At 39.2% G+C, this 26,659-nt stretch overlaps 2 protein-coding genes across 5 annotated transcripts in view; one reads left to right on the forward strand and one right to left on the reverse strand.

Annotated features, from left to right (window-relative positions):
- Nucleotides 1-2,146: 2,146 nt before the first annotated feature.
- On the reverse strand, nucleotides 2,147-25,513 carry LOC122973428 (B-cell scaffold protein with ankyrin repeats-like). Its single transcript, XM_044340916.1, has 17 exons — nucleotides 25,343-25,513; nucleotides 21,904-22,013; nucleotides 20,992-21,387; nucleotides 19,838-19,980; nucleotides 19,614-19,752; nucleotides 19,369-19,511; nucleotides 16,716-16,830; nucleotides 15,642-15,841; nucleotides 9,193-9,256; nucleotides 8,738-8,941; nucleotides 6,747-6,809; nucleotides 5,536-5,720; nucleotides 3,276-3,339; nucleotides 3,052-3,081; nucleotides 2,730-2,809; nucleotides 2,566-2,605; nucleotides 2,147-2,462 (listed from the first exon to the last, which is right to left on the reverse strand). Exons 1-16 carry the CDS (start codon nucleotides 25,396-25,398, stop codon nucleotides 2,573-2,575), a joined length of 2,025 nt encoding a protein of 674 aa, XP_044196851.1. The 5' UTR covers nucleotides 25,399-25,513; the 3' UTR covers nucleotides 2,147-2,462; nucleotides 2,566-2,572.
- LOC122973429 (serine/threonine-protein phosphatase 2B catalytic subunit alpha isoform) overlaps nucleotides 24,267-26,659 on the forward strand; it is a 74,295-nt gene continuing 71,902 nt past the window's right edge. For all 4 annotated transcript variants that reach the window (XM_044340917.1, XM_044340919.1, XM_044340918.1 and 1 more), the window contains exon 1: nucleotides 24,267-24,595. In XM_044340917.1, coding sequence (XP_044196852.1) covers nucleotides 24,535-24,595 — 61 coding nt within the window. In that variant the 5' untranslated portion in view covers nucleotides 24,267-24,534. The remainder of the gene's footprint in view (nucleotides 24,596-26,659) is intronic.

The raw sequence follows: 26,659 nt of genomic DNA on the forward strand, positions 1-26,659 counted from the left end.
GATTGAAGAAATTCAGCACCAAACTGAGTCATCCATATTGATTCATATACTGTATGTAAAAAGTATTAAAATCCCTCACTTAAAGTACATGTAAGTGTGCAGAGTGATGTATGTATGTGAAGAGTTTGACACTAGAGGGCTGTTATAACTTAATCTGCTGAATGTGTACAATCTATCCTTAAATCTGAGTTTAAGGCATGTACGAGCATGATTTGTGACATCACAAATAGTTTGGAGGTCAATAATGGTCCAGTTCACAACTTACACATATGTGATGTGGAAACTTGAAGCCTCCAGTGCATGTTGAGAACAGAGACATCTTGCATTCAAAAGTTCAACTTTTGAAATGAAACATATTTGCATATGCATAAATTCAGTATTTTTCAATAAGGGGAAGGAATAGATGTAATTTCAAGAATTCCTTTATAGATCATTGAACTTAAATTATGGGGAAAAAAAACATATCGCTTATTCAAAGCAGTTTTTTTTATGTCTTAAAACATGTGGAGGGGACTTTTAAGATAAAGTTGCAGTACTACAATGGTTTAAATCACCAAAAGTAGTAAGCTTGGTTTACTTAAATAAGAATTTCAGAATATATATATATATATATATAAATCAGAAAATATTAATGTAAGAAATATGAAATATGAAGTCTCACAAAATTAAAATATTCAGGGACACATTTACAGGATAGAAAGTGTCAGTTTGGTCAACAAAATTATATCGTAATTGGAGCTTTGGATCATTTCCATTTCCATATTTTTTTCTTACAGTGGATATACAGTATGGGGTTTTCAAAAGCAGTGAATCTTTGATCCCTGGTCTTTGATGTAGTGTTGCCCACATATGTATAGAAGCATGTTTGGTGTGGGCGACACATGCCACTGAAGTTCTCTATCTGCTTGTCTCTCTGTGACTGGGGAATCATTCCTTGTGGCGGCGCTCAGATATTTGCATACACGATGAATCGAGGCCTATCTCGGTGGCCATGCCTGACGCACGGACTGAAATATACTCAGCAGGTGACAGGCAAACATATGCCTCAAATGCCATGGGGTCCCGAAGCCGGATCATCTCCAAAGGCTAACTGGCAGGTCTAAGTAGGGACGGCATTAATACATATTATTCACAAAGAGCATGATTGAACAGAAAAATGTGCCCGGCGTGTACCCAGCTGCTTTGTTGGCACACAGCTCAGCCTCTGCCTGGGTTTCAAGACTGAGCTTGGATTTAGCTATGCATTCACTGAATTCCCCATGCAGCTCTTATTCATTCATTCAGGCACAGGCTGGGCTGTACCAACAAACTGGTATCTGTGTGTGTTTGAGACAGAGTGTGTGTATTTGTGCCAAGTCCTGAATAGTTTTGTAAATCACAGCAAATTCAGAGTTTTGACAAGTATATACAATAAATGTTTATTATTCAGGAATTCGATGGATGTGATTTTTAAAGGCCTTTTTATTTTCTTTATCTACTGGATTATTGTAAAGCTGTTTTTCACACACACAGACGCCTGACTCTGCGGACATTTCTTTTCATCCTGGTGAGCTCTTGTAAAAGAAATGTAATTTCCATTTCATTTGAATTGTGCCTCATTTATAGATTCATTCTGACATGTCCTGACTGATGCAAACCAAGATTAAACACACGCTTCCTCTTTGCAAGCAGGCAAAGTAGGGAACGGCGAGAAGCAGCTCATTGATGTTCACACCTGCTGCATAAGTGTTTTTACTTCCCGTTTAAAGTCATAAACACGTATGGATACATTTTTTTTCCATAGATTGCCTCCAAGCCATCAGGAGGTCAGCAGGTGCTTCTGTGCTCACCAGATGTCTTTGGTTGCTTCAAACAGAGAGTGTATTGGGTATATCTAGAGATACAGCGCCCTCTAGAGGCAAAGGTGTTAATGGGCTTTTCAGGCCAAGACTTGCTGGGAAATTCCTTTTCTCTGGAATACAGACTCATGAAAACCTATCACAGCTTTTTGATTTACTGTAATTTTATGCTGTGTGAAAGCTTCATTAACAATCATTTACATTAATTGCAAAGATGGTCACATTGAGCTCAATCTAGCATAAGAACTAGTCTTTATTTTGGTTGTTTAATTTTCAAAATTAACAAAGTAGCTCTTGACATGGAAAGCTTTCATGAGAGACTTTTTTTATTTTATTTTTTACAAATTTAAGATTTAAATCATACTGAACATTTAAACTCACTTTCAAAAGTAATATTACACATTATATCTAATCATATCTTTCCTTAAATCTGAATTTACTTCAGTAATATCTTAAGAGAGCTGAAGAGGCAGTGGATGATATATAAAAAAAATCAGTCATATCTTTTCTTACTTCTCTAAATTATACAAAACTAAGATAATATACAAATAAAAGCACAGATTTGTGTATTTAAACAATAAATGTGATTGGTGGAAGAACAGAGTCCTTGTTGAGTGGTGGAGCCTGCAAATATGGAAAAAGTGACTTAAGTCATGAGCTCGATTAAATATACTGTACAAATCAGTGAATAAAGTTGAAATCAGCAGAAAAGTCGATTCATACCAACCAATTGTTCATCGTTTCTCAGCTTTCCAGAAGAAATTCGACTGCAAAACATGTCAGTGGGGTATTTATCATTGGACTTACACTTAATGTCTATTTCAACTCCAATAATACACAGTTTCATGAAAATTTTACACATTCACACTCAGTTCTGCCAAGCTTACGTACATGATGTCCTTTAAGTGGTTTGCTGTAAAAATCAGACTCCACCGCTTGGCTTCCTCTTCGACTCTCACTCATTGTAGTATCTGGAGGGAAATTATCCAATATGCACAGATGAACAGAGAATTGTTCGGTAAAAGAAATAAAAAAGACTCCCATTTAGTGCAAGTGAAACTCACTAGATCAAAACACAGCACTGGGGATTTGATTAAACAACACTTCCCCAAGGATTAATTCCCCACCACTGCAACTGAGACTGGAGAAACTACACAGGCATGCAAATACAGGTTTTCTCTGCGCACACTGAGATAGGTTTTTAAAGACTCACTTGGCATGTGATGAACGATGTTGATTTTATCTAGAGGGGAGAGAAGAGTTGCTAAGCCATTTACAGTATACAGTTTAATACAGTCATTTGTAAGTCAGCTACTTGTTTCAGTGTAAGTTTAACTGTAATGCATATCAAGTCTTACATTTCTGGGGAAACTCTGGTGTTTCTCTGTGATGACAGCAAAGTTTAGCCTACATATTCAGGGATGGAGGAATATTTACCATAGACACTATCATCATCGTCTCTGTTGTTGATGATACTGGCTCTGAGCTGACTCAACTTCTCCTGCGGAGACAAAGATCAGTGCATTAATATTACACTGACATAAAGCAAAAAAAAATGTATTTACACATTATGAGATTTCCATTAATAATCTGTGTTATGTGTGCGGATTGAGAAAAGGAAAAGATTGAGGCTTTGCAGTCGGGTCATAAATCTATGGCGCCTTCATGGAGGTCCACTGGAAAACTGTCAGCAAATTATATCAAAATATGCAGCACTGACAGATGATGATGAATAAAGTTCCAGTTTTGTTATATCTTCCCTTTCACACACACAAAAAAAGTTCAACATTTGTTATTTTCTCTCCTGGCTGCCAAACAACTCCACAACAGACCAACATCTCTGATTAATGGGTCTCATCCAGTGGTGGAAAGTACATGTAACTAAGTGCATTTAGCCAAGAACTGCCCTTAAATACAATTCTGAGGTACTTTACTTGATTATTACTTTCCACTCCACTACCCAGAGGGAAATATTGTAATTTATACTTCACTACATTTATCTGACAGCTATAGTTAATTTGCATTAAAACAAACATGTGATAAGCTTATAATATTTATTGTATTGTTAAAGATCAAATCAGTGTTTTTTCTCTTGTGACCCCGTACATAAAAGGAGTGTCAGATGGGGCCCCTTGTCACATATAAGAGGAGCTCTTAGCAGTTACAACAAAGAGGGATTTCCCTTCGAAACTTATCAGATGGTTTCATTTAAATAACTCATCCAAAGAGGTCAAATGATCCAATATTTCACCAAAAAAAATATCAATACAAATTTTTGTAGCAGAACTTTTTTTTTTCTTCTTTCCTACTCCATTATTTACTCCAAGCCCCTCAGATTTGTATTGTCACCCATTTTTCAGCATGAGTATGTTTATGTTTGATACTTAAAGTACATTTTGGTGATAATATCTCAGTACATTTAAATACAATTTGGAATGCAAGACTTTCACTTGCAATGGAGTAATTTAGATAGTTGTATTGATATGTTTAATGAAAGTATCTGAATACTTCCACTAGTCTCACTTTATATATGTGGTTATTGTGACCATAGTGTAATATATATATTTTTAAAAAATTCAAATCAGACTGCTTCTTCATGGTAAACCTGTTGTATACGCTGAGCAGTATAGGCCATTTTCACAGCAGACATTTTAACTCCTCATAGTAAGAAAAGCACAGATGTTACTAATATCATTAACGATGGCTCTGTTCTACTCAAGTGTCCCAGTTAGTCATGATAGTGTGACAGTGAGCCAGCATGCAATATACCAGGACCCTCAAACTGAAGCAGCTAAATAAAAAAAGCCGTCATTAATTTGATTAATTACACCTGTGCTTGTCAAAATGTATTCTATGTGAAAGGCAGTTTATTTTTGTAACTTTTTCTGACATTTCCCGTACTGGTCTGTTGTAATATCTCCTCATTCAATCTCCTTCCAGCTCTTCCCTAATCACCTCATCATCACCTGCCTGCACACCTGTCTCCCATTTCTCCTAATCAGCACCTTAGTGTATATATAAACTTTAAGTTCAATTTTGCTTTTAACATTGATCAAGTAAACCTTCTTTTAACTTGCTGTATGTGTCGTCCTTTTTAGTCCTAACAACATTTATCAAACACTCTATGTCACTGCCTACGTTTTACAAATTAACCTCACATTAAACTGTTACAATTCATAACTTTTATTTTTCAAATATGTAAGCTTCTGTGACCTACTTTTGTGTTTTGTTTTGTGTTTTTTTTTTCCCCATTCAGAGACAAAAATGCGTCTGATCTAAAGTCAATCATAAGCCTCCATCAATCAATCAGTTACGATAGTAAAATCAACATTTGAGTCATTGGAAGGCAAAAGACACAGACAGACACGAGTTGACAGGTGATTGGTCAATTTTGACATCTGCTAATCCGCAATCACATCTTCCCTTTTTGTAATGCTAAAGAAGTGTGTGTCACTCGCCTGATTTGCAGACAAGGTAAGACAAGCAATCACATCATTGTGAATTTGCAGTGAATAGCCCTTCACCTATCTCCCTCCAAACTGAAGAACCTTAAACTGTCACATTGTCCTTACACTGAAGAAAATGGCTCTTAGTTTTCTTCTTTCTATTGCAAACTGGCATAGCATGAGCAACAGATGGTTATAGTTTTTATTAGGGTAGGGTCTAGTGTGACTGTCAGATAGTATGATAGTGCTACCTGTTGGGTGGCATCCATGCCCTTCTGAACTCCCTGCCAGTCGCTAAAGCGCTCCAGGGCCTCGTCCACAGTGAGCGAGCCTGACTTCACTCTCTGCTGGAGCTCAATGAGCTGCTGAAGCCTGTCTATCTTGTTGGGCACAAAGGTGTCATAGGTAGAGGAGACGCTGTCTTCTCGCTGTCGTGCTGCAATGAACAACAACTTAATGAAAACATCTGCCGCTTCCAGCAAGCAGAACATTTGGCAAAAAAACCAACAGAAATACATTTTTACTGCCAGCCAGCACAAAATAATCATCACACATGTGGTGACAAGTTAACAAGCTGCAGTTCGTATGTAATATAATAAATTAAACTGTTCATTTCTGCTTTGAATAAGAAGGAAACAAGAAAAGACAGGGTATAAACTCAGTCCAGATGGCATTCATAGAGAGGATTGGCTGGTAATGTGATTTTACCCAGCACATCTGTAATGTCAGTGAGTCATGAAGATGGTAAGTAATTTTCTGGGTGACTGTGATGATCTATGGACCTGTCACTCAGTGTCACCAACACTACAGCAAAGCAGACAAATGGCTTTGTATCTCTGTGGGTGCTCAGTTCACTGCTTCTTGCTGTCTTTTGCAGTCCTTTATTTATCTTTTTAATCATCTTGGCACCAAACTGTGTTTAAATGTACTAGTTGATTATTTTATTGCTTTTTTTTACCATTTGTGTGCCCATTATTGCTGCAGTAACACATTTCCCCCCAGTGATCACTACAGTTTTAATTATTGTAACAAAACACCAAATTATCTAAGTATGCCATAATTAATTAATAGCATCCAGCAGGTCATTTCAAATGGAAATCATGAAAGTGTAATCAGCAGAAATAATCAACACAGTAAAATTCCTGCTATTCTAAGTAAAACAAAAAAGATGACTGCAAGTGTCTGAATGACAAAGACAGACTCCTTTTGTCCTGGTGGCTTATAAGACAAACACCATGCTATCACAATGGAAGATACTATCAACTGTTTTGGAAGCTTAAACTACATTAGAGACTAAAAGTCTGAATATCTCAGCCTCTACTGCTTTGACCATTTTTGGTTATCTGTCTCTTGTTAATCCCCCAACTTCATAGTATTACAATACCAAACCTCTGGATTAGTTAAGTGTGACATTAATTGATCAACCCTTTTCCCACTGAGTCTTGTATTACCTGACACTCACCTTGTTTAGTAGGAAGTGAATACAAATCAGCATCACCCTGTTGTGTCTTCTTCTTCTGGAACACTGTGAACACAGAGGAACTTACAGTCATTATTATGATAATATAGTATTCAATTTTATCTATTGTATATTCTGTTAAAGTTAGCCTCTAGCTACTTTTCTGCAAGCATATCATATTAAATCAATATTTTAACTCTGCTGCAAGCCAGAGCTGCTGCTGCAGATTTCTAAAAATGTTTTTCACACCTGCATTTTAACAATTCCTCCACAAGATGGTGCTATATGCTAAATCTATATGCTAAAACGCATTAAGCTCTGGGTGGACTTAGTGTGAAAAGCCAGTAGCAAAAAAAAATAATCCTATTAATGTTTCAGAAAACACCAATATAATGGAATCTACAGTAAATATCTGTACAATAGGGGGCATCCAGTTCCAGAGCATTAATCTTGGTTCTTCTTAGAGAGAGACACACATATTCAGTTCTGGATTGAATTAGACATCCTGAATGATGCTTTTGGTTTGGTAGTAAGCGCTCAGAATGAAAGGCTACACTGTTTTGCTGTCAGAGGCGGTGGCGCTGCGGCTGTGTGACCAACACTGGATTAAAATTCAACATCCACACCCTGAAAAATAATCCCACCTCTGCCTACTCCTTCCATGACAGCATCTCTCTTTCCCACTTCATGTTCAAACACAGCCGCTCTCTCCTGCCTTCTTCATAAATACACTTCATGGCTCAATTCAGAATGATACTGTGAGTGGAGTGCTGCTGTGGAGCTGTCACGTGACTGTAGATATTACTTTCCCTTGCCGTAGAGTGCATGCAATGCTCTCTCTGTATGTATTGTAGTTTACATGCCCAGTAATTCCTCCCTACAGGACAGAATTTCATTCACATCTCAGCATTTCAGTCTCATTGAGCTCGAGACGTTGCTGCTAACAAAAGAAAAACTCCTCATTATTTCCACTTGTGCAGTGTTCTCCAATAACTGGCTCCTCGCCTAATCCTCCACCAAGCCTCATCTCTCCTCTCACATCTCTCACTGCAGCAGCGGGAATGAGGAGCAAAATGTGATCCTTGTGTGGTTTGAAGCTCCACTGTCTCAATAGATGGAAACCTCAAAATCCCTCTCCTTTCTCTCGTGCGCTCTGGGGACAAGGACGATGGAAAACATGTGTAATGACTTATTCTGGCTGACTTGGCCTTGGTCTGGCCAAGATTGGTTGCAGATGGCAGCCCAGTAGTTCCCTCTCTGTTACTGAGGAGATGGTCGGGATGCAGAGAGTAGAGTGGATTGGGTGAGTTCACTGGTGCACTCAATTTCTTTTTTGCTTTGTAAGTCCCACTGGGCAGCAAGTTGGCTCACTTGGATATAAGCAAGCTCAATAAAAAAGCTGCATAATGGAGAGGGGGTGCCTGTTGCACAATCACATTCATTTTTGTGTGTTTTGAATGCATAGGAAATGGTTAGCGAGGATCGAGTATAATATTGTCTGTAGAAATAACAAATTAATTGTGGATGCATGTGTGCGTGTTTGCATTAGCGAACTGAGAAGGAGAAGTCTCGGCCATTTTAATGATTTATAAGCCTTAATAATACCAGTCACTTTTGGAGGTTTCATCTTCATGAAATATTCACGCCTCTGAAATTGAACAGTTAGGAACTGTGGGCTCTTGATGCAGGCAAATGGGTCTTTCTCCTTCTCGCTTTTGTTTGTTTTGTAATGGGGGAATGACCATGTTTTTGTGGTTTATGGGATGAAAACAAACTGCTTCACAAAAAAAAAAAAAAAAAAGCCTCTCTGCTCTGTTCAGCAGCACTCCACTGACAATGGCAATGCACATTCCAGGCACTTCCTCCCTCCCACATGATATCCCAAACTCCCTTTCGCATACTGTGCATAACTCTGCTGTTTTTACACCAAATCAGCTCTGTCATATCTGTGATTTCAAAGAAAAAGTTGGCAAAGGATGCCACACAAAAGTTACCTTGGGCGATGTAAGGGGTTCGATCCTCCTTTGTTTGGCTGGTCTTAGGCCGAGGTGTGGGTGCTGGTGGGCGATTGGCAATAACAACTGCTTTTTTGGAGGTCAGGATGGTGTCATATTCATCATTTACCCCCAGCGGCGCATAGGGATCCTCTTCCTCCTCCCCGTCTTGCTCCTTCTGTGCGTCTGAGGTGGAAGGATTCCCTAATGCAGAAAGTGTTTACTGCAGCGTTGCTTGAGTGCCACGATAAAAGTTCTGCATGCTGTTTTCTCTACTGTCATTTCACAGCTAATCGGAAGCAACGCTACATGGTGTTCCCATCAGCAAGAGGAAAATATTCAGTGGTCGGAAATGAACAGCAACCAACCCAGCATAATGATATGCTGGGGAAAAAACAATTCCATTACCGGCTTCCCTTTGTCCTCCTTCCACTTCCCATCAGTCCCTCACTCACCTGCGGTGCACATCATTTCGTATACACTGGCATCACCATTGTCCTCATCTGAGTTGAACATATTCTGCAACAACAGAGCATGAAGAGATGCTATTTATGCAGCATCAAAATCACAAAGAAGCTGCTCAATAGATGCAATTCAGAATTCAAGGAAAGCAATGTTTAATCTGTTATGGTGAGGCTTCGCTATCAAAGAGTGGATTTCTGTGTGTCAGTATTCATGCATCTCAGATCTTGGTTTTGGTAAGACTGTGAATCTCTCCTTGGCTGTCATCTTATTTTCTCACCTGTGTCCTACTTCCAAGGCATAAAAATGGAAGCTAAGATGACTATCCACTAATCACTTTCTAAACTCTGTCACTTTACAGGCTGATATCTGCCTCCATGCCCTGTGCTTTAATATTCAGTGTTTTCATGTCAGATGTGGCAAACGTCCAGATTATTAATTGAGGTTTCTCACTGCATCTGTTAGGACATCACCTGTGGAAAAGCAATTTTAGGGCTATAACAGGAATTAAAGAGGTGTGCACCCTGCCTACTGGCTAAAAGAAAGCAGCTTTCTATCTGACAGCAGAGCTGCGGAGTCGGCCTATTTGCTAATAGCATGCTGAGGGACAGACAGGGGTATGATCAGGGTAATTATGAAATCAGACAATCTTCCCCTTCCAGTCCAAACATATCATTTAGTGAGCAATTCAAGACCCTTGGCTTGATATTTTTGACTGCGTCAGTAATTAGACTGAGATACAGATATTGATTTACTGCCATTTTCAACTTTTGATAGAAATGTGAAGAACTGAAAAGTTACATCATTCATTTTAAGAGTGTTTAATTTGACAGAGAAAAAAACTAAAGGAACAGCAAAAAAATATTGTTTGACAGTGTTAAGACTTTCTCAAATCTGCATGGACTTCTGTGTATTTTAAATCAAATAAACTGTGTTTTAGTGTGTGTGAAAACAGCTGTTGTGCTCTATTGTAGGTTTGGCATCCAAACAGATTATGGCAACAAATGACGCTATCATAATACACATGATAATGCCTGAGGATTACATTTGAATCCTTTGTCAATCTAAGAAGATATATTCTGTATTCAATAACAAAAATCCCAGTCAATAATATAAATCTTCACAGAATATACGAGATACAGCTCACTTTGATCAAGATATCCTTGATATAACCCATCACTTTCTGTGTGCAGTTTCCAAGCAACACAGCCACTCATGACTCAATTACAATATTACACTGTTCCTAGTACTGCAAATTACTTATAGTCTGCCTTGAATTCATTACTTAACAGTAGAGGTTGATAACTGGCCCAACAGGATGGGTTAATTACCACTGCAGCTTGAACATTGAATTATAATAGTAAGATGCAGTGCTTAAGCACAGTGTGGTATTTTCAGAGGTAATTTCTGGATAGGGGAGAGATATTTATTTACTAACCGCGAACGCTAAATCATTTTACAGATGTCTGAAACTGCAGGAACCCCAGGCATTCCAGAGAAATTCAGTTTCACCGCCGCAATCCAAGCAGCAGTGCTTCAGACAAAACAGCAGGCATGATTTTGTTAGAGGGAGGACACATCTCAATTGAATTTAGCATATGATAAGGAGTGTAAATCTGTTTTCAGCTGCTGAAGTGGTCAGTTCACCAGCTGGCTAGTCTTGGTTCTCACTACCAGCATACTTGCTGTCTTTTGACATAGTAGCTCCAGGATAAGGCTGTTTGATGCATGGCAGATTGCAGTGTAACACTGAACCCATAACTTCAGTGCCGTGCAGACAAAATCTGTCAAACTTATCTTTTGGCAGGGGAAAATAAGAAGTTGTTAGCTCAGCAGGCAAAGGAACATTTCACACTTCTGTAAAACTATATTTATTCAGTGTTGTCTTCATAGAGTTCTTTCTAAATGAAACAAAACATGTATTACAGTCAGCTATTTTGATGAGATCAAGAGTCTACGACCATGCTAGCAGCTCTGTGAGGCTATACTACACAGATACAGCAGTGCTTTGAGCTAGAATCTGAAGTCTGCATGCTAACATGCTCTTGATGTCAATGCTAACATGCTGCTGTTTAGCAGGTATAATGTTTACCATGTTGCTTATATAAGTTCAGCATGCTAACATTTTCTAATTAGCACTAATGCCATTAGTTTTGCAGGTGTTTAGTCATAAACTAAAGTATTGGTCACATTAAAATTTTGAACTGCTCGTGGCACTCGAAGTAAAGTCACGGAATCACCAAAATCAGTAGGTTTCATCCTCTAGGGACTGTGAATGTCTATCCAAAATTTTATGGAAATTCATCCAACAGCAGTTGAGATATTTCAGTCTTGTCCAAATAACAGTGGTTGGTTAAATGTAAAATTTTTCAGCAATCCTGCATTACACATATAACCTGAGGGATACAAATCATTTGTTTTTCAGCCTGAAGACAGCCGAAACATTAAAATCTCTGGAACATATATGCAAAACAAGTCAGTGGGACCAAAAAATCCCTGGATTAGAGTGTAGGTGTCACCTAATTTGGCTTTCCTGCATTTGGATAGGAATACAATGTACACCAACACAGCACGCAACACAAATAGCTCTTTGTAGTGTTTGGAGGGCCTTACAGTTGCAAGCTAATTTGTATTTACCGAGCTCTGTTCTACATCTGAGAGTACACAGTGAAATCTTGGTAGGAGTGCAGAGTCCATTTAATTGCCAGGTGAAACTCAGCCAAATTTGTGACCCAGAATTAACAAATAAGGACAATGTGTGTTTGTATCGGTAATTACCACGAGCGAGCACAATATTGCAGTCTGAAGACATAAACATCGTAGAACAGTGGAACATTTTCTATGTTTGTATTCTAGTTATGCTCTCCTTGAATAATTTAGCTTTCCCCTCTGGAGCAGTTCACAGCTAATTAACAAAGAAGTGTGGTGCCAGGGCAGACTAGTGGATCTGACGCATGCCCTGTGAGTGATTCAGCTTGTGTATGAAGCAGGGGACCTATCCATCTTGGATTTATTGACAGAGCGCTGCTACACTGACGCCCAAATCACTGATGCATCATGGGTTGATTAATTGGAGGAGGGGGAAACACTGCCGATGAGTTAATGAAACTGCTGTGCAAAAAAAGGAGCAAGAGCAAAACCCCACCCCGCAGTGATGCCGCCTATACACACTAACTATAATACGCCACGCAAGCACAATATGTGTTGTTTTTACTGTAGCTGTCAGCTTGAGTTTTAATTACCTTCCAAGAAAACCACAAAGAAATGTCAGTTGCTTGTGCATGTCAAATCTGTCTGGTGTGTTAAATCTATAGGCTTGTTGAAGTCCCTGTGGGGAGACCTCTGTTTGACTCCGCTGCTCCCCAGTCAGCTCCGTTGACTCACTGCAGGCTCACAGCGAGCACTTTGACTCACCAGAGCAATCTGAACAAACCTTGCTCCATCTGCAGTCACTCTCAATTAGCAGTGTTGCTAAGGGGGGTAAATACATTTGCAACAGCTGTTGGAGTGTCTAAATTTCCCTTGAGGGGGAATTCTCCATAGGTTGATCTGAGGCGTCAGAGAAAGTTAAAAGTTGTTAGTATTATAAGGGAAGACGAGAGATAAAAGACGTGATTTTCATGTGAATGGATGAGCGTCATGCTGCTGTCTGTTACAAATTGATGTAACACATTAGGAATTCAACAGCTGATAAAAGCTTTAATGGATCAGTTCACCCAAATTACATTTTCTCACTTAGCCTGTTTGGGGTACTCACACCATTGAAAAATGATATTTAAGAAATTCAACAGCAGCATCTCTTTCCAGAATCACTATCCAGAGGTGGAAAGTAACTAAGAACATTTACTCAATAGCAATTTTGAGGTACTTGTATTTTATTTGAGCATTTCCATTTTATGCTACTTTATACTTCTGCTCACTACATTTATATGACGACAATACTCTAGTTTTTAGTTACTCTGCAGAATAAGAATCTATATCCAAAACATATGATCAATTTACAAAATATGATGCATTGCTACTTGACAGTATATAAAGTAGTTGAAATGTACACCGCCTTGACCTTCTACAACACTTAAATGCTGCTTATGTAAAGCATCAGTGATGATAATCTAATAATATCATGCATGTATAATAATATAACACTTTGAAAGGACCATTCTGCATAGTGAGAACTTCTATTTTCACACTGAAGTACATTTTGCTGTATGAACTTTTGTGCTTTTAGTTACTGTAAGTAACACTTTGAATGCACATTTACTTGTAATTGAGTATGGAAGAAAAAAGCTATAAACACAACACTGACATTTTATCACTTTTAAGTTGAATTTGCTACTGTAGCAAACTGTTGCTTACAGACAAACAGTAGCATTAGTATTTGAGTTGTGTTTCTGTCCACCTGATGAATACAAATCCAATATTCACCCTCCTTTTAGCTCTGTATTGTTCGACAATAACTCCTGAGGGAAAATCTCTGGGCTTCGTAGCTGGTAAATGCTCCACTATGTTCAGCTAGTTGCTGACTTTGTCTGTCTGACGTTTGCTGCTGGGCATGTAGCATACAGTTGGGTTTTTGGGCTATTTTCTCTGAAAACAGCTGTCTGAAGTGAGACTGAACCAAAATAGTAAAGTCAACTGGAAAACCAAAACAGCGAGCTGAAAGATGCAGAAACGCTCTGCTGAGTTGCACGGAACTGCACAGTTGTGTAATAATTCTCTGTGTGTTGGTCACTACAAGCAACCCTTTTTCTCTTACACATAATTGTTTGACCTTGTGTTAATACAAAAATATCTATTGTAGCATCTTCAAGTATAGATCTAAATGCTTCCTCCACCACCGTCAGTGTCACCTTGAAAAACACTTACTGTCAATACAGGGCTTATTTCTTAGAAAGAAAGTAGTCAACCAGAAAGAACTGAGACTATTTGCATGGCTTGATGTACCACAGTCAGTAAGTAAGTTTTTGTTGTTGTTGTTCTGTAATGTGCATTAACCAACCAAATTTTACAATTTCCATCAGTATATAAAGTAGTTCATATCATACTTGAGATACACAGAGTAAGATGCGAGGTGACATAAGCAACAACCCCTAGGCCTAAACAGCAGAGCAACACAACCACCGCTGTCATGTACAAGAGATGAAACACTCTTCAAAAACTAAATATCTTTTGAAACACTGGTGAGGAACAGTGACAGCAGAAACGTCTCTAAACACTTACACAGTGTCATCTATGCCTAACTTGACTTTTTTGCATAATCCGAGTCAATCACAAATGCATACAAGAAGGATCTAAAATACCATAAGTATCTCTTTTTTTAATTAACAGGAATTGTGCTCAAGTGAAAATGTTTCATGCAATGTGTGAATCTGTAATATTAGATAATATTTTTCCATTAAATATTTGCAGGATGCACCAGAAAGGACGTGGTGTTTTCCAGCCTGCCATTTTGGCTGTACCACGTCTTGTCTTTTTTTAATGATAATGTCCTCACTGCCTAATGAAATTAGCATTGGAAAGAACATTATGATGCTAGTACCCTCCAGCTTTATCAAATAAAGGGATGTGCATGCATACGAAGGATCTATTACATTTGGATTGCCACTCATTAGCGAGTGAGTGGCAAGGCTCTTGTGTTACTGTACCTTCGCTGCGAAATTGGAGGTTGAACAGGAAGAGCCTCTCCATATTAACATGAGAAAATGGCACCCATTATGCAAGAAAATCTCAACATCAGTGGCTGCATTAATTGTCTGAATGTATGCAGACGACCTGCGCTCAGAGCCATTGTGCATGCATGAACAAACACAGCCTTTCTAGTCTCTGTGGGAGTGTTCCATTAGGAACCTCGCGGGCCAAACTCATTCAGGATGAGAGGAAGCGGGTTACCATCTATCCACTCTCTGTGCCACGAGCTGGATGTAAAGACACTGGTCTGGAGAGAATGAGGTTGCCCCTGACACACAGGTCACTCTCTCTGCTTTCCACCTTTCTATTCTCTCCATTCTGTTCATTATTGATAAAGGACTACTCAATCCACACAACATTGGCCTTAGTAAAAGCATTCTTGAGTGCAGCACTGCATCTCTTGGCTGTGAGATCTCAAGTGCGAAGGTGTATTGTGTTGTTTTCCTCAGCTGTCAGGAAGGAAACTGAATTCCATTTAGTTGACATTACACTCTGCCAGCTCTTGATGGAGTAATAATGTCTTCGGGTAGTTTTAATTAGCTCACAAATCACCGGACATGAAAAGCTGTCATCAGATATTGGCATTTTGAAAAATGTCTTCATTGTATGGAGTGTCAATAAAGCTAAAGCAATATATTCTAAAGGTGAATTACAACTGGAGCAAGGTGAAAATCAACTACAAGATATGAACGGCTTCAAAACAGATACTGTAGCTAAGGTGAGAGCTGCAAATAGATAATGAGGAAGTAGTTACCAGTGTTTCCTTCAGTAAGACATGGAGCTCTGTATGGCCGTGACTCTTGGCAATCTCAGTGGGAGTCTGTCCGTGGCGATTGGCTGTGTGCAGCGCTCGCTCAGCACCTGGACACTGCAGGAGCAGGCTGGAGACACTTTTGAATCCATACTGGGCAGCAAAGTGGAGGAGTGATGGTATATCTGCATGGTGGAGCTCTGCTGTGGATATTTGCCAGTTTTGATTAGGCGGGAAAAGGGATATTTCAAAATTGACAGCACTAACAATTCCATTTGAACCTGAATGGTCGGCTACTTATTTGTACACATAATATTCTTAGATTACACCAATTATATTACTTCCTCTCGCAGGTGACATCTTGAAGTTGACCGGATGCAATGTGGGCAATATAACACATCCAGGAGAGTCGAAGAAAGGCAGCTCAGAGGCACATATTGACCTGTTTGTCATGGAAACACTTCCCTGTGCCCTTTTTAGCAGAGTTAAGGATCAATCTCAGTAGCTGATGAAGCCATCAATCTGCCACATAATGAGCCAAGAAATAATGGAAGGTTTTTTTCATGGTGGATAATATGCATCTTGCTACAGGAACGCATTCCAACTGTGAGCTGTATGTATAATCCACATCATTGCATAAACACATGCTCAGAGGGAGAGAGTGAATAAAATGGATATTCTGTTATAGTGAGGCATTAGCATAAATACTGCTGATGTCTTATATTTAAAACAAGGCGTGTCTGCATCATTTACATTAATGTTCACCTGTTACAACGTGATATTTATAGCAATGTTTTTCAGATAATTAGGGACTGTACTGTTATTCCTTGTGTCCATTTATACTGCAATGCAACATTTATAGATTTCCTGTCCAGTACAAGTGATTTGAGATTAAAACCACAGTCAGCAAATAGTTTTAGATGGTATCTTTGCTTATGCATTGGCAAAAGTCCAAGTAAAATTTAATTAAAGTTGCACCAGATTTGGGTTTTCCCTTATGGTTTACAGAAAGATTACTCAGCAGATGCTTTTCAATGTAAAGTTCAGAGTAAGCACTCCTGCAGTATAACGCTGTACCTCTTTCAGGTGTGTTTTCACACTGGAGTCCCCGAAAGCCTCCAGTGGGCATTCCCTCCAACAGCATGGAGGACAACTTCTGATCCAACCTGTCCACAGAGGACACCTGAAACGCCTGCAATCCAGACACAGAAGCAAACCTAATTTGAGATAATTTGTCGAGGCGTGGCTGCAAAAGAGAAATTAGAAACCTTTTTTTTAGCACCAACACAAGCAAATTACTAACTAAACTTTGAATTTGATGAACAAAAACAGTGGGAGTGTTTGGATTATAAAGTGAAGTATATAGAAGCACAATAAAGAGGCCAATTTGAGTTTAAGTTGAGGAGGCGTGTGTATGTGTATGATGGGCAATTGTTACCAGTGCCACACAAAAGAGTCTTGCCAGTCCAGAGTTTCAGTTTGAAACTCTCTTGGCAAATTCCTCTTTTGGCATTGCTCAGGTTTGCCTCCTCAGCAAAAGAGAACTAATTAAATCAAGTGTTCATGTCTGAAAGAAGGCTGAAACCTGCCGTCTCTTTATTTCCACAGAGGAGACGGTAAATAGTGGCACACATAAACATCAGCAGAAATATGTTGATTCAATTTATCTTCTGTTTTTCCACATCTTTCTAATGGCTTGAAGTGGATCGATTATAAGCAGAGTTTTGGAGCGGCAATTGGCTAATTTCTATAACTGAGTTACATAACGATGAGTCACTAAGTAACATAACACATTCAAAGTGCCTCAGAAGAGTTACTTTTATTGAGGAGAGAGAGAGAACAGCACAGCATTCAAATGGATTTCCTACATTACTAAATCAATGATTGACTAGAGTTATTTGAATATATTTGCAAGTGTTGGGAGCTCAAAGTTCGAAATATACTTACTGTCCATTCTCTATAAATAAATTCATAATGTGATGTACTGCTTTGTTTTTATTCTCCATCGAATGAACAAAGTTAAGAAACATTAATCTACATCTTTGTAGCTTTGTTGTCTTTGAAAGGTGTATAACCCTAATGATGTCATCAGGGTTATTTTTGCAATTGAAACTAAAAAATTTCAACAGAAAACCTGCATTACAAACTCAAGTTTTAGGTTTTGAAAGACATGGATGCATTTAGAAAGAAGGTGGGGTTTCAATAAAGATGCTATTCAGTTACATTATGGGAAATGTAGCATCATGTGTTTTTGGAGCTTGACCAATAAGTCCTCCAAATTAAATGACCAAATAAGTGGTTTGACCATGTGTACTCAACACAAAAGAGCATTTTCATCTGGCCCCCTTATCACCAGTAACTGGCAGGGCAACATAATTTGGAGGGAATGTGATAACGCTGTGGTTACGGTCTGATTAGGTTTGGGTTAGGTAACCGCTTGGTTAGGTTTAGGGAAAGATTATTCTAGGAATTAAATGTAATGATATGTCATCTCCTGCTGCTTCAATTTCCCCCAACTTTATGGAAGAAAGACAAAGATTTCATACAAAATAGTATAATAAAACCCCATTATTAAAGTGGTACTCCAGTGTTTCGTATTGGACTTTCATAAAATTGTGAGACTGTCAAAAAGCAGGAAAAAACAAAGCAACAGGGTCAAACTCCAAACACCTATGATCCTACATTTATCATAATGCAATCATTAGCACCTTTTTAGTAAATATCTATGTCATTCAAACTCCATGTGCCCAGTTTGAGAGGCAAGATTTGACAAATAGTAGTACTCCCTGTGATTATCAACTGAACTTTATGCATATGTGGATGCATTCATTAAAGGGGACCTATTATGCCTATTATACCTACTATGCTTATTTCCAGCTCTATATTATATGATTCATAGTTCAAAAAATTCCTTATTCATCTTATATTGGCCCTTTATGCAGCCCTTCAGTTCAGCGTCTGTCTCTAACAGGCAGTCTTAGCTCCTGTCTCTTTAAGGCCCCCCTCCCGATGAGCCCACTCTGTTATGGTTGGCAAGCTTTCCTGAAGCCTGCCGAAGGGCAGCACGTATCAGAGTCATGTTAAGTTACTGAGAGTCAGAGCTTTAGCAGAAACTTAAGGCTTCTGAGCTTAAGTTACAGAGCTTTGTTAACAGCGCTAAAAAACGGGCGACACAACAAGATATGGAGATATTTGGAGCGGATCGGTTAGAAATAATGCAGGAAGGAATAGTACAAGAAGAAACAGCCACAGTGATGATGGTGTTTGATGAAGAGCCGCAGATGACCAGCACACCTCCAACAGGTAAACTACTTATTTTATTTTGCTGTGCTGTGTAATGGAGTCATGGCTGAGCGTGACTACTACAATGTAAAAATGCCATAATTTTAGAAAAGCAGAGCAGTGCACTTGTGCACTGTGCGTTGAGCAGATGACCATATAAAGAAATCCATCATGAGTTGAAGTCGGCTCAAGCTGAAAGTAGAAAAAACTGTTGGAAACCGAGCATTCAGAGCAGTCTGAAGCCAATGCTTTTTGCTCACAGGGATTACTTCTACATATGTTTACCTCATTATTTGACATTTGGCCACATTTAATGAACATCTGACATTATAACATTATATAAATGACTGAAAATATGGAAAAGCATAATAGGTCCCATTGAGATACAGATGAGATACAACTAAAATGTGGATATTTTGTGACAGAAACACACTTTTAATGGCTCTACCTGACACATGAAGTCTACAGGGTCTGCCACCCTCGACAGAAGGCACGTGATTTCCTCCATGTTGCTGTAGTACTGCAACTGTGCCTTGCCCAGAGGCACTCCATCATTATACACAGTCATGCTTACATTCCCAGCTGGAAAATCTACAACAGAAGAGATACAGAAACTGTGTGGACAGGGCCAACTTCGATTTCATTTTATTATTTTTTTTCTTAAATCATTCAACATTTATTATTTTTGCTCACCTGGTGCATTGACACAGAGGATCTGGTCATTCCAGCGGACAGGCTTCACTCTTAATATCTGATTCTCACCAGCGAACTCAACCTCAGACTCGTTGCCAGTCGTATAATTTTTCAAAAGAATGAAAACCTCCTCAGATCTCTGCCAAAAAGACAGTAGAGTAAACAGGATGCTTTATGAAAAAAAAAAGAAATGACTTATTACTGAAAAGATGAGTGTGTCCCACCCCACAGGGAACTCTGGAAGGAACAACCACAATGCTGGATCTGACACCCTGGGCTCCAGTTGACTGCATTTGTTCCGGCTTTTGCTCTGATCCTGATGATTTACGTGTCAAGGGATTGACATTTGCTGCTGCGGCTGAAGCACCTATAAAAGATGGGACATTGAACTACATACTGAATTATGCACAGGAAACAACTATTGGATGCATCGCCATAAAATTTTGTATAGACATGCGTGGTCAGTCTCCAGAGGATGAAGACTACTGACTTTGTTGATTCAAATAGAAATAGAAATGTATTAGACTTCACCTAGGCTGTACACTAAAACTCCACGTCCAACACCTACATGTTTGCTGTGTCGCATTTACTAGCAACTAACAAACAGCACTGTCCTGTATGAAAATGAAAGATACTTCTGGGTTAAAATATAACTGTTCGTGGGATCCTGGCCTGAACCACTTCACTGTATCAGTGCAATGAAGTGATGCAGAGTGCACTTGAATTTGCATGGCTTGCGATGAGTAATCAGTGGCGGCCAAAGAGGAAAGACTGGCTATTTGCATCAGATGTTCCTCCTGCACACACACCTGTATAAATACAAGCCCCCTCCTCCGCATTATGATTTTATACAAATAGTGCAATTAGGAAAAACAGGGAAGGCGGCAGAGGATAATTGGCAGTGCAGATGAGGACATGCTTGATATTCGCACAGTTTCACCGGAGATGTCTCTGCAGCTGTTGCTAAAAAAATATAGAATGTCAATCTTTAGCACACATAATTCTCACAAAATCAGTAAACAGGTTTCCAAGCTGCTGCTCAGGCATTCTCACAAATAATGAGCATTCTTTTGCTCTCGCATTTACTCTATGGCAGGGGAACAGCAGGGCCAAATTTCTCCTGAGAGACATGTTGAAGAGAATGATTGTGTTCTGGGTTTGCAAGACTGGGATGCACACTGTGTCTAAATTGTCTGTTTTATTCTCATGTTTTGTTCATGGTGTTAAATAGAGACTGATACATTACTTTGTAAAAAAAAAGATATTGGTCAGTCACTGTCATCCAACTCCAACTCCTTTATAAAATATAATCAACAGGTGGTCTTTAGGGGTCCCCAGAGAAGTCAAATTAAAAAACATTTCTGAGCCGGTGCCATACCTTTTCTCACTATATCAGTGACAGTAGACAGGTATTCATGAGCATCTTGTTCACTGGAGATCTGCAGACACTCGTCGTCGTTCAGAGGCACCAGTTCCAGCAGCGGGGTCAGACTTTCCACCCCACACAGCAGCACCACCACATGAGCTGCAGGACTCAACACGCGGGCCAGGAAGAAGCGTTGCATCTGGCATAGACCCTCCAGCATGCCTTTGGAAAGGATCAGGAGCTTGCAGGCATACCCGGCCAGCCTCAGGAAGTCGTCCCGCCTGCTGGATACTGTAGCGATGTCATAGCAGCAGATCCCATCCTTTGAGATGGGTCCAGTGAAGACTGACTGTAGGTAGGTTGCCCACTGCTCTGCCTCCGTCTCATAAATGATTAACAGCTCCTCAGCTACAAAAAGAAAAACATACTCTGCTCAAAAATGCCCAGAAAGTCAACAATACATTTCTGTAATTTCACTATTATAACAGTATTTTTTAGGAAAACATCATATTTCCCTTTTCATTATTAATCTACCTAAACATAGTTGGGCTGCATAACATATAATTATAGCAAAAGAGTTTCCAGACTTTTGCAACTGGTCCACAAAGTGAAAAAATGATTCTACTGTCACTGTCAGTGTAGCATATAAAGTTGTAACTTTTTGTGTTTTTTTTTGTAAAGGGTGCAGTGAAATGCCTTGAAATATACAAAAACAAGCAAAACATATGAATTTGACACATGAAAAGTGTGCCAACCAAGTGATACAGCTACAAGTTACCCTGTTTTTAAAATCTCAAACTCCAGAGTGTCACTGCGAGCAGTGCAACAACCACAAATGAACAAGACTCATATCTGAAAGCACTTCCAAAGAAAAATCTATGTAATAATGAAAGAATGAATAAATAATGCAAAGGGACGGCTTACCTGTATGGCTCATGGCGACAGTGCTGTTTGTCTGCAGGTCTTGCTTCACAGTGACATGGAAAACAGCGCTGCTATTGTCAGGAGGAGCCCAGATAAGAGGGAGTTTCCTGCTACACCAAAGTGGACAAAGAAATGTGACCTTTTTTTTTTTTTTAAAACAGTGAATATAAAGCATGTATCTGCTCTTGCTGACAGGGGAAAGAGCTTGGATATGGGGTTTTGCCTTTTAAAAAAAAACAACTTTCTTTCAGTGCTTGTCTAATGACAACAATTGTGTATAGTGTATCAGTTAAATTTAATGTACATCATGCAATTTTAATGTCATGGAATATTCCAAAAACTCTCTTTGTGGTTTGGACAACGAAAGTATGTCATCCAAGTTTAGTTTCTCTGTCAACATGATACCAAGTGACACTTCTATACCAAACCTGATACGCAGAGTTATAAATCCATAGTCATAAATTTTGAAGTTGAAGTTATAAAAAGCCAGTGTCTATTGCCTCTATATGCTTATTCTCTGAATAGGGAGGGATAGTAAGACGAAAAAGGTCAAGAATTTTTGAGTGATTCTAATTTTGAAAATCTATGTTAATAAGTTTGAAAAAAGGAAAATATGGTTTATTGGTTGTGTTGCACATTAAACACGCACAGCACCAACTTTTACAGTCTGTCATTGTATTAACTTTAGATGTTTTGTAAAATGCAAATGACCAAAACCACAGTGAAAACATACTCTTCTAAATACACAGAAACAGTAAATATAAGCCATACTTCCTATTTCATGACTCCATAACAGAAATTTGAATATGTCTAAGTCTCTGTAAACCTAAAACAGCAAATAACAAATACAAAAGACAACAGACAACACGGTGTGAATGTCTTCACTACATGTAGAGATAAAGAGACGGAGGGATGTTCTGACCTACTATTCACACACACATAGTCCCTCGTTGAGAGAATTGTAAAACTCAGGGCTTCATTAACTACCCCCACCTGCCAAACATCCGAGTCATACCCCAGCAGTGTCACACTTATAGCAGCTTGCCACCACTTATTTCCTTTGAGCAGCATTGGGGTGACTGAAATGCACAAGTGTTGAGAAAATGAGCAGGTGAAAGCCGAGGTCTGCATCATGCAAATCGCTGGTGCCATGTGACTCACCAGTGACAGATCATGCTGTTTCCATGCATGCAGAGACACTTTTACTCATGCACATTTTCTGTATGACTACTATGATCTTATCATACAGACAGGACATGAAATCCTGGATCTGAAGTGAGTTTTCAGGTGAACAGACCACATCCTCTATACCAGATAATAAGCTACTTCTCGATAAGTAGTGACATGGAGGTAAATAAAACCTGACCTCGCTGAGATATAACAGTATTATCACCAGTGTAAACAAGACAAGAGTGAAACTGCACATCTTGTTCAGAGGGTGGTGCTAGAGGAATAAACATGGAGCATTAAAGTCAAAATGGTTTATCTCTGTGGGAGCATGAATGTTGTCTGCAAGCCTGATGGAATCTGTCCTCTAAATAGTGAGATATCATGTGTGCAATGTTGACACTTGGCAATGGATGAAAGTGACCATAATGGAAGGTCAGGGGCGTCACTAAAACTATCAGGATTCATCTTCAGGGAATTATGAATATCCAGAGCAAATAAATTAATAATGGAAATATGGATTTTTTTAAAGATACTGTTATTGTTATTCTTACTGAATGAAACATGAGGAAAATTAAATAATGCAGATCAGATTATTTATTGAGCAGCTGTCCCTTTCTGCCAGTTATAGGAAAAAAAAGATAAAAGTTTGTTGTGATGAAAATATAAATGCTCATGATGAGTCATATTTTATCTTACAAGGTCAAAATTTAAGATAAGAAGGTTACATTTGATTGATGACTATTATTATATAATTTTGATTTACTATCTCATAACTTAAACGTTTTATCTCATGATTTTGAGCATTTTTACTTTTATCTTTCTATTTATTTATTTATTTTTTTTTACATTTCCTGGCAGAAAAGGGCTTTCATATCTAGATATATATATTCCCTGGATACAAATACATTTTCAATCAACCAAACCAAACACATGTGTACAGCTCATTTTATGTGCTAAATGTAATCTATGATCTGAATACATTTGAGAACACATATTGGGCAAGATGTGTATTTGTTTTATACCTGTTAATTAACTTCTTTATTGTGCATGCGCAGCCACAGTTTTATTATATGTTTATGACCAGTTATTCATACCAGGTCAGATTGACACAGAAAACAGCCCTTTGATAAAAGTGAGTGTGCAGACAGAGTGGCAGCCTGCCGCTCCGCTTTCCACCAATAGGAGGAGCCGGGGGGCGGTTCCTGCGGGGTTAGCACGTTTGACTGCACACTGCGCTCAGACAACTTGATACAGAGTAACAGTAAATCAGACAGAGCAGCTCCTACAGCACCAGCAGTGAAATTGTAACCCTGTTGCAAGTATTTTTGGCCGCTGATAGGACCGAGTGAGATCACTGCGGTCTCTTTTCTCGGGTAGACTCAAGAGTTGTTCGGCAAGAGCAACGCAGGGACCGTTTTCAGTCTCATTTCTGCTATATCTCAATATTATATCACACTGGAAATGTCCGAAAACAAGCCGAATGATGAACCGAAGTTATCTACGACGGACAGGGTGGTGAAATGTAAGTGTCATTTTTCACGCCACACCACGGCTCCCTCTCTCTCTCTCTCTCTCTCTCTCCCTCTCTCTCTCTCTCTCTCTCTCCCTCTCTCCCTCTCCCTCTCTCTCTCCCTCTCTCTCTCTCTCTCTCAGACTAGCAGACTTGAAGAATTCACGGTCGTAGCAGCAGCAGCAGCAAATGTTGTCGAAAATTGTTTGCTGGCTATGGAGGAAGAAGGGTGTTAGCCGAGCTATGACAGCAGCAGTAAACTAGGAAGTGAGGGTAACTCCAGTTTGTAGACCAGAGCAAAAATTTAGCTCGAAATGTGTCAAATCGTGCCTGTGAGGCGTCTTATAGTCGCTTGTCTCTATACACTGTGATCAATAGCAACGAATACATCCAGCAGTGTGACAGACAGATGCATGATCATTTTTGATTCATATACACCATGCACTGTTTTACAGTATGCATGCAGATATTGCACAACCATTGCATTCAACCCAAGGGCGATTTTCCCTCATTTTGCATGCACCACCAAGCATAGTTTTTAACCAAGGCTCCTCTTTTTTTTTTTTTTTTTCAACATTGCATAATACTTGATGTCGCCTGTGTGTTTTGTAATCTCACATTTGGGGGTGTTCATGCTGTGCTTGTAGTGTTCATGCCATATGGGGTGGTTCTTCCTGCCTTCTGTGTTTACAGGTCTGACATTCCACCTTTGCAGTCTACCATAAGAATGCAATAAAGATCATAATCGAGTCGACCTACCTCTTGAACACGGAGTAGGAGCAATGTTGCCTGCCCAGTTTCATGTCAGTTGACATCTCATGTTGACTTTGAATCAAGCATGTTCCCCCACTTGAGTTGCAGGATTAAACCTGTTTTCTGTTTGAGAATATGGGCCCCTTTTTTTTGTGTGTGTGTGTCAATCTAAGTTTTTCTGATGTTAGGAGACACGAGCCTTTACTAAGAAATAACATGACAGAATGTGTTTATTTGTGCTGGCTGGGTTTGATCCAGCGCTAGTTGCAACCATTATTCTCTCCAGCTCCAGTGTATCACACCAGGCATGTGCGGTGATCACAGTTGTGCACAAGCACAGGAGGGAATTGTTGAGTAATTTTATTCAGGCTTAGTTGCTAGGGCTCAACCGGTTGAAATGATTAGATCATCAGTGACCATTAAGCATCAAGATTTTGTTGAGAAAGGAGGGAAGGCAACGCTGCAGTGTTCAAACGACCATGACTGGAATAATTGACTATACATTATATTAAAGGCGAGCCTGAGCTCTAAGCTCGCAAGTATAGTTCCACTTCATTGCTCTCTTAGATTTAGCCTGGGACATTTGAAATGGAAAATTGTTGCCTTTTAAATTGAACAAAATCATTATTGCAACCATTTCTAGTACTCAGTAAGTACAGAACTAACCAGTTGTGTTACGGCTACACTTTACTCTTAAAATGGGGTTGACCGTTAAAAGAGAGTCACATCATGTCATGGGTGCTTTTGTAATGAATATTTCAAGAGATCATCCCTCTACAGTCTCCAGCAACTTGAAGGCTAATGAAAAATAGATATGACAAGTATGGGTTTTGAAGAGATTCAACAATATCACTGGGAGACTTTGGCTGGTCATGTTATATGGATCAGAAGCTACTTTTCTCTTTGTCACATGGCTTTTTTTTTTTTTTTACGCTGAGATGCCATTGTATAGCTTGTCTAAATACTGCATTTTCAGTGTCTCCCTCTTCTGCTTAGTGAAGGTCTGCTATGGTCTTAATCAGGTTAAAATGTATTGATTAGTCATTACAGAGGCTGTCAGGAAATCTGAGAGAGCCCAGTTTCTTGCGCTCTCTCTTGAACCCGACGCGGAGATCAACAAAGTAATTAAACTAATTGTTCATTCATCAAGTTTCGAGAAGTCAGTGTTTTGGTAATGCATCAGTATTATGACAACACAGACGCTTGCTGTGTACAAAGCACCTCTCCAAAATAACTGCAGGCTATAGGTGTGAAGTAATTTGTTTTCAGCTGCCTAGTTTGCACTGCTACAAGGTGTCAGTCCAACTTATCATAAGTGCTTTG

Source organism: Thunnus albacares, chromosome 22, assembly GCF_914725855.1.
Source record: "Thunnus albacares chromosome 22, fThuAlb1.1, whole genome shotgun sequence".
Classification (NCBI taxonomy): Eukaryota; Metazoa; Chordata; class Actinopteri; order Scombriformes; family Scombridae; genus Thunnus; species Thunnus albacares.

What these genes read in the sequence shown, in the direction of transcription:
- LOC122973428 (XM_044340916.1), bottom strand. Translation starts at nt 25,398, where the DNA reads ATGTCAACTGACATGAAACTGGGCAGGCAACATTGCTCCTACTCCGTG. An exon ending in GCATGGATGCCACCCAACAG is followed by an intron (nt 3,340 to 5,535) that starts GTAGCACTATCA and finishes TTGTCTCCGCAG; the next exon opens with GAGAAGTTGAGTCAGCTCAG. An exon ending in AACCACTTAAAGGACATCAT is followed by an intron (nt 2,606 to 2,729) that starts GTACGTAAGCTT and finishes CATGTTTTGCAG; the next exon opens with TCGAATTTCTTCTGGAAAGC.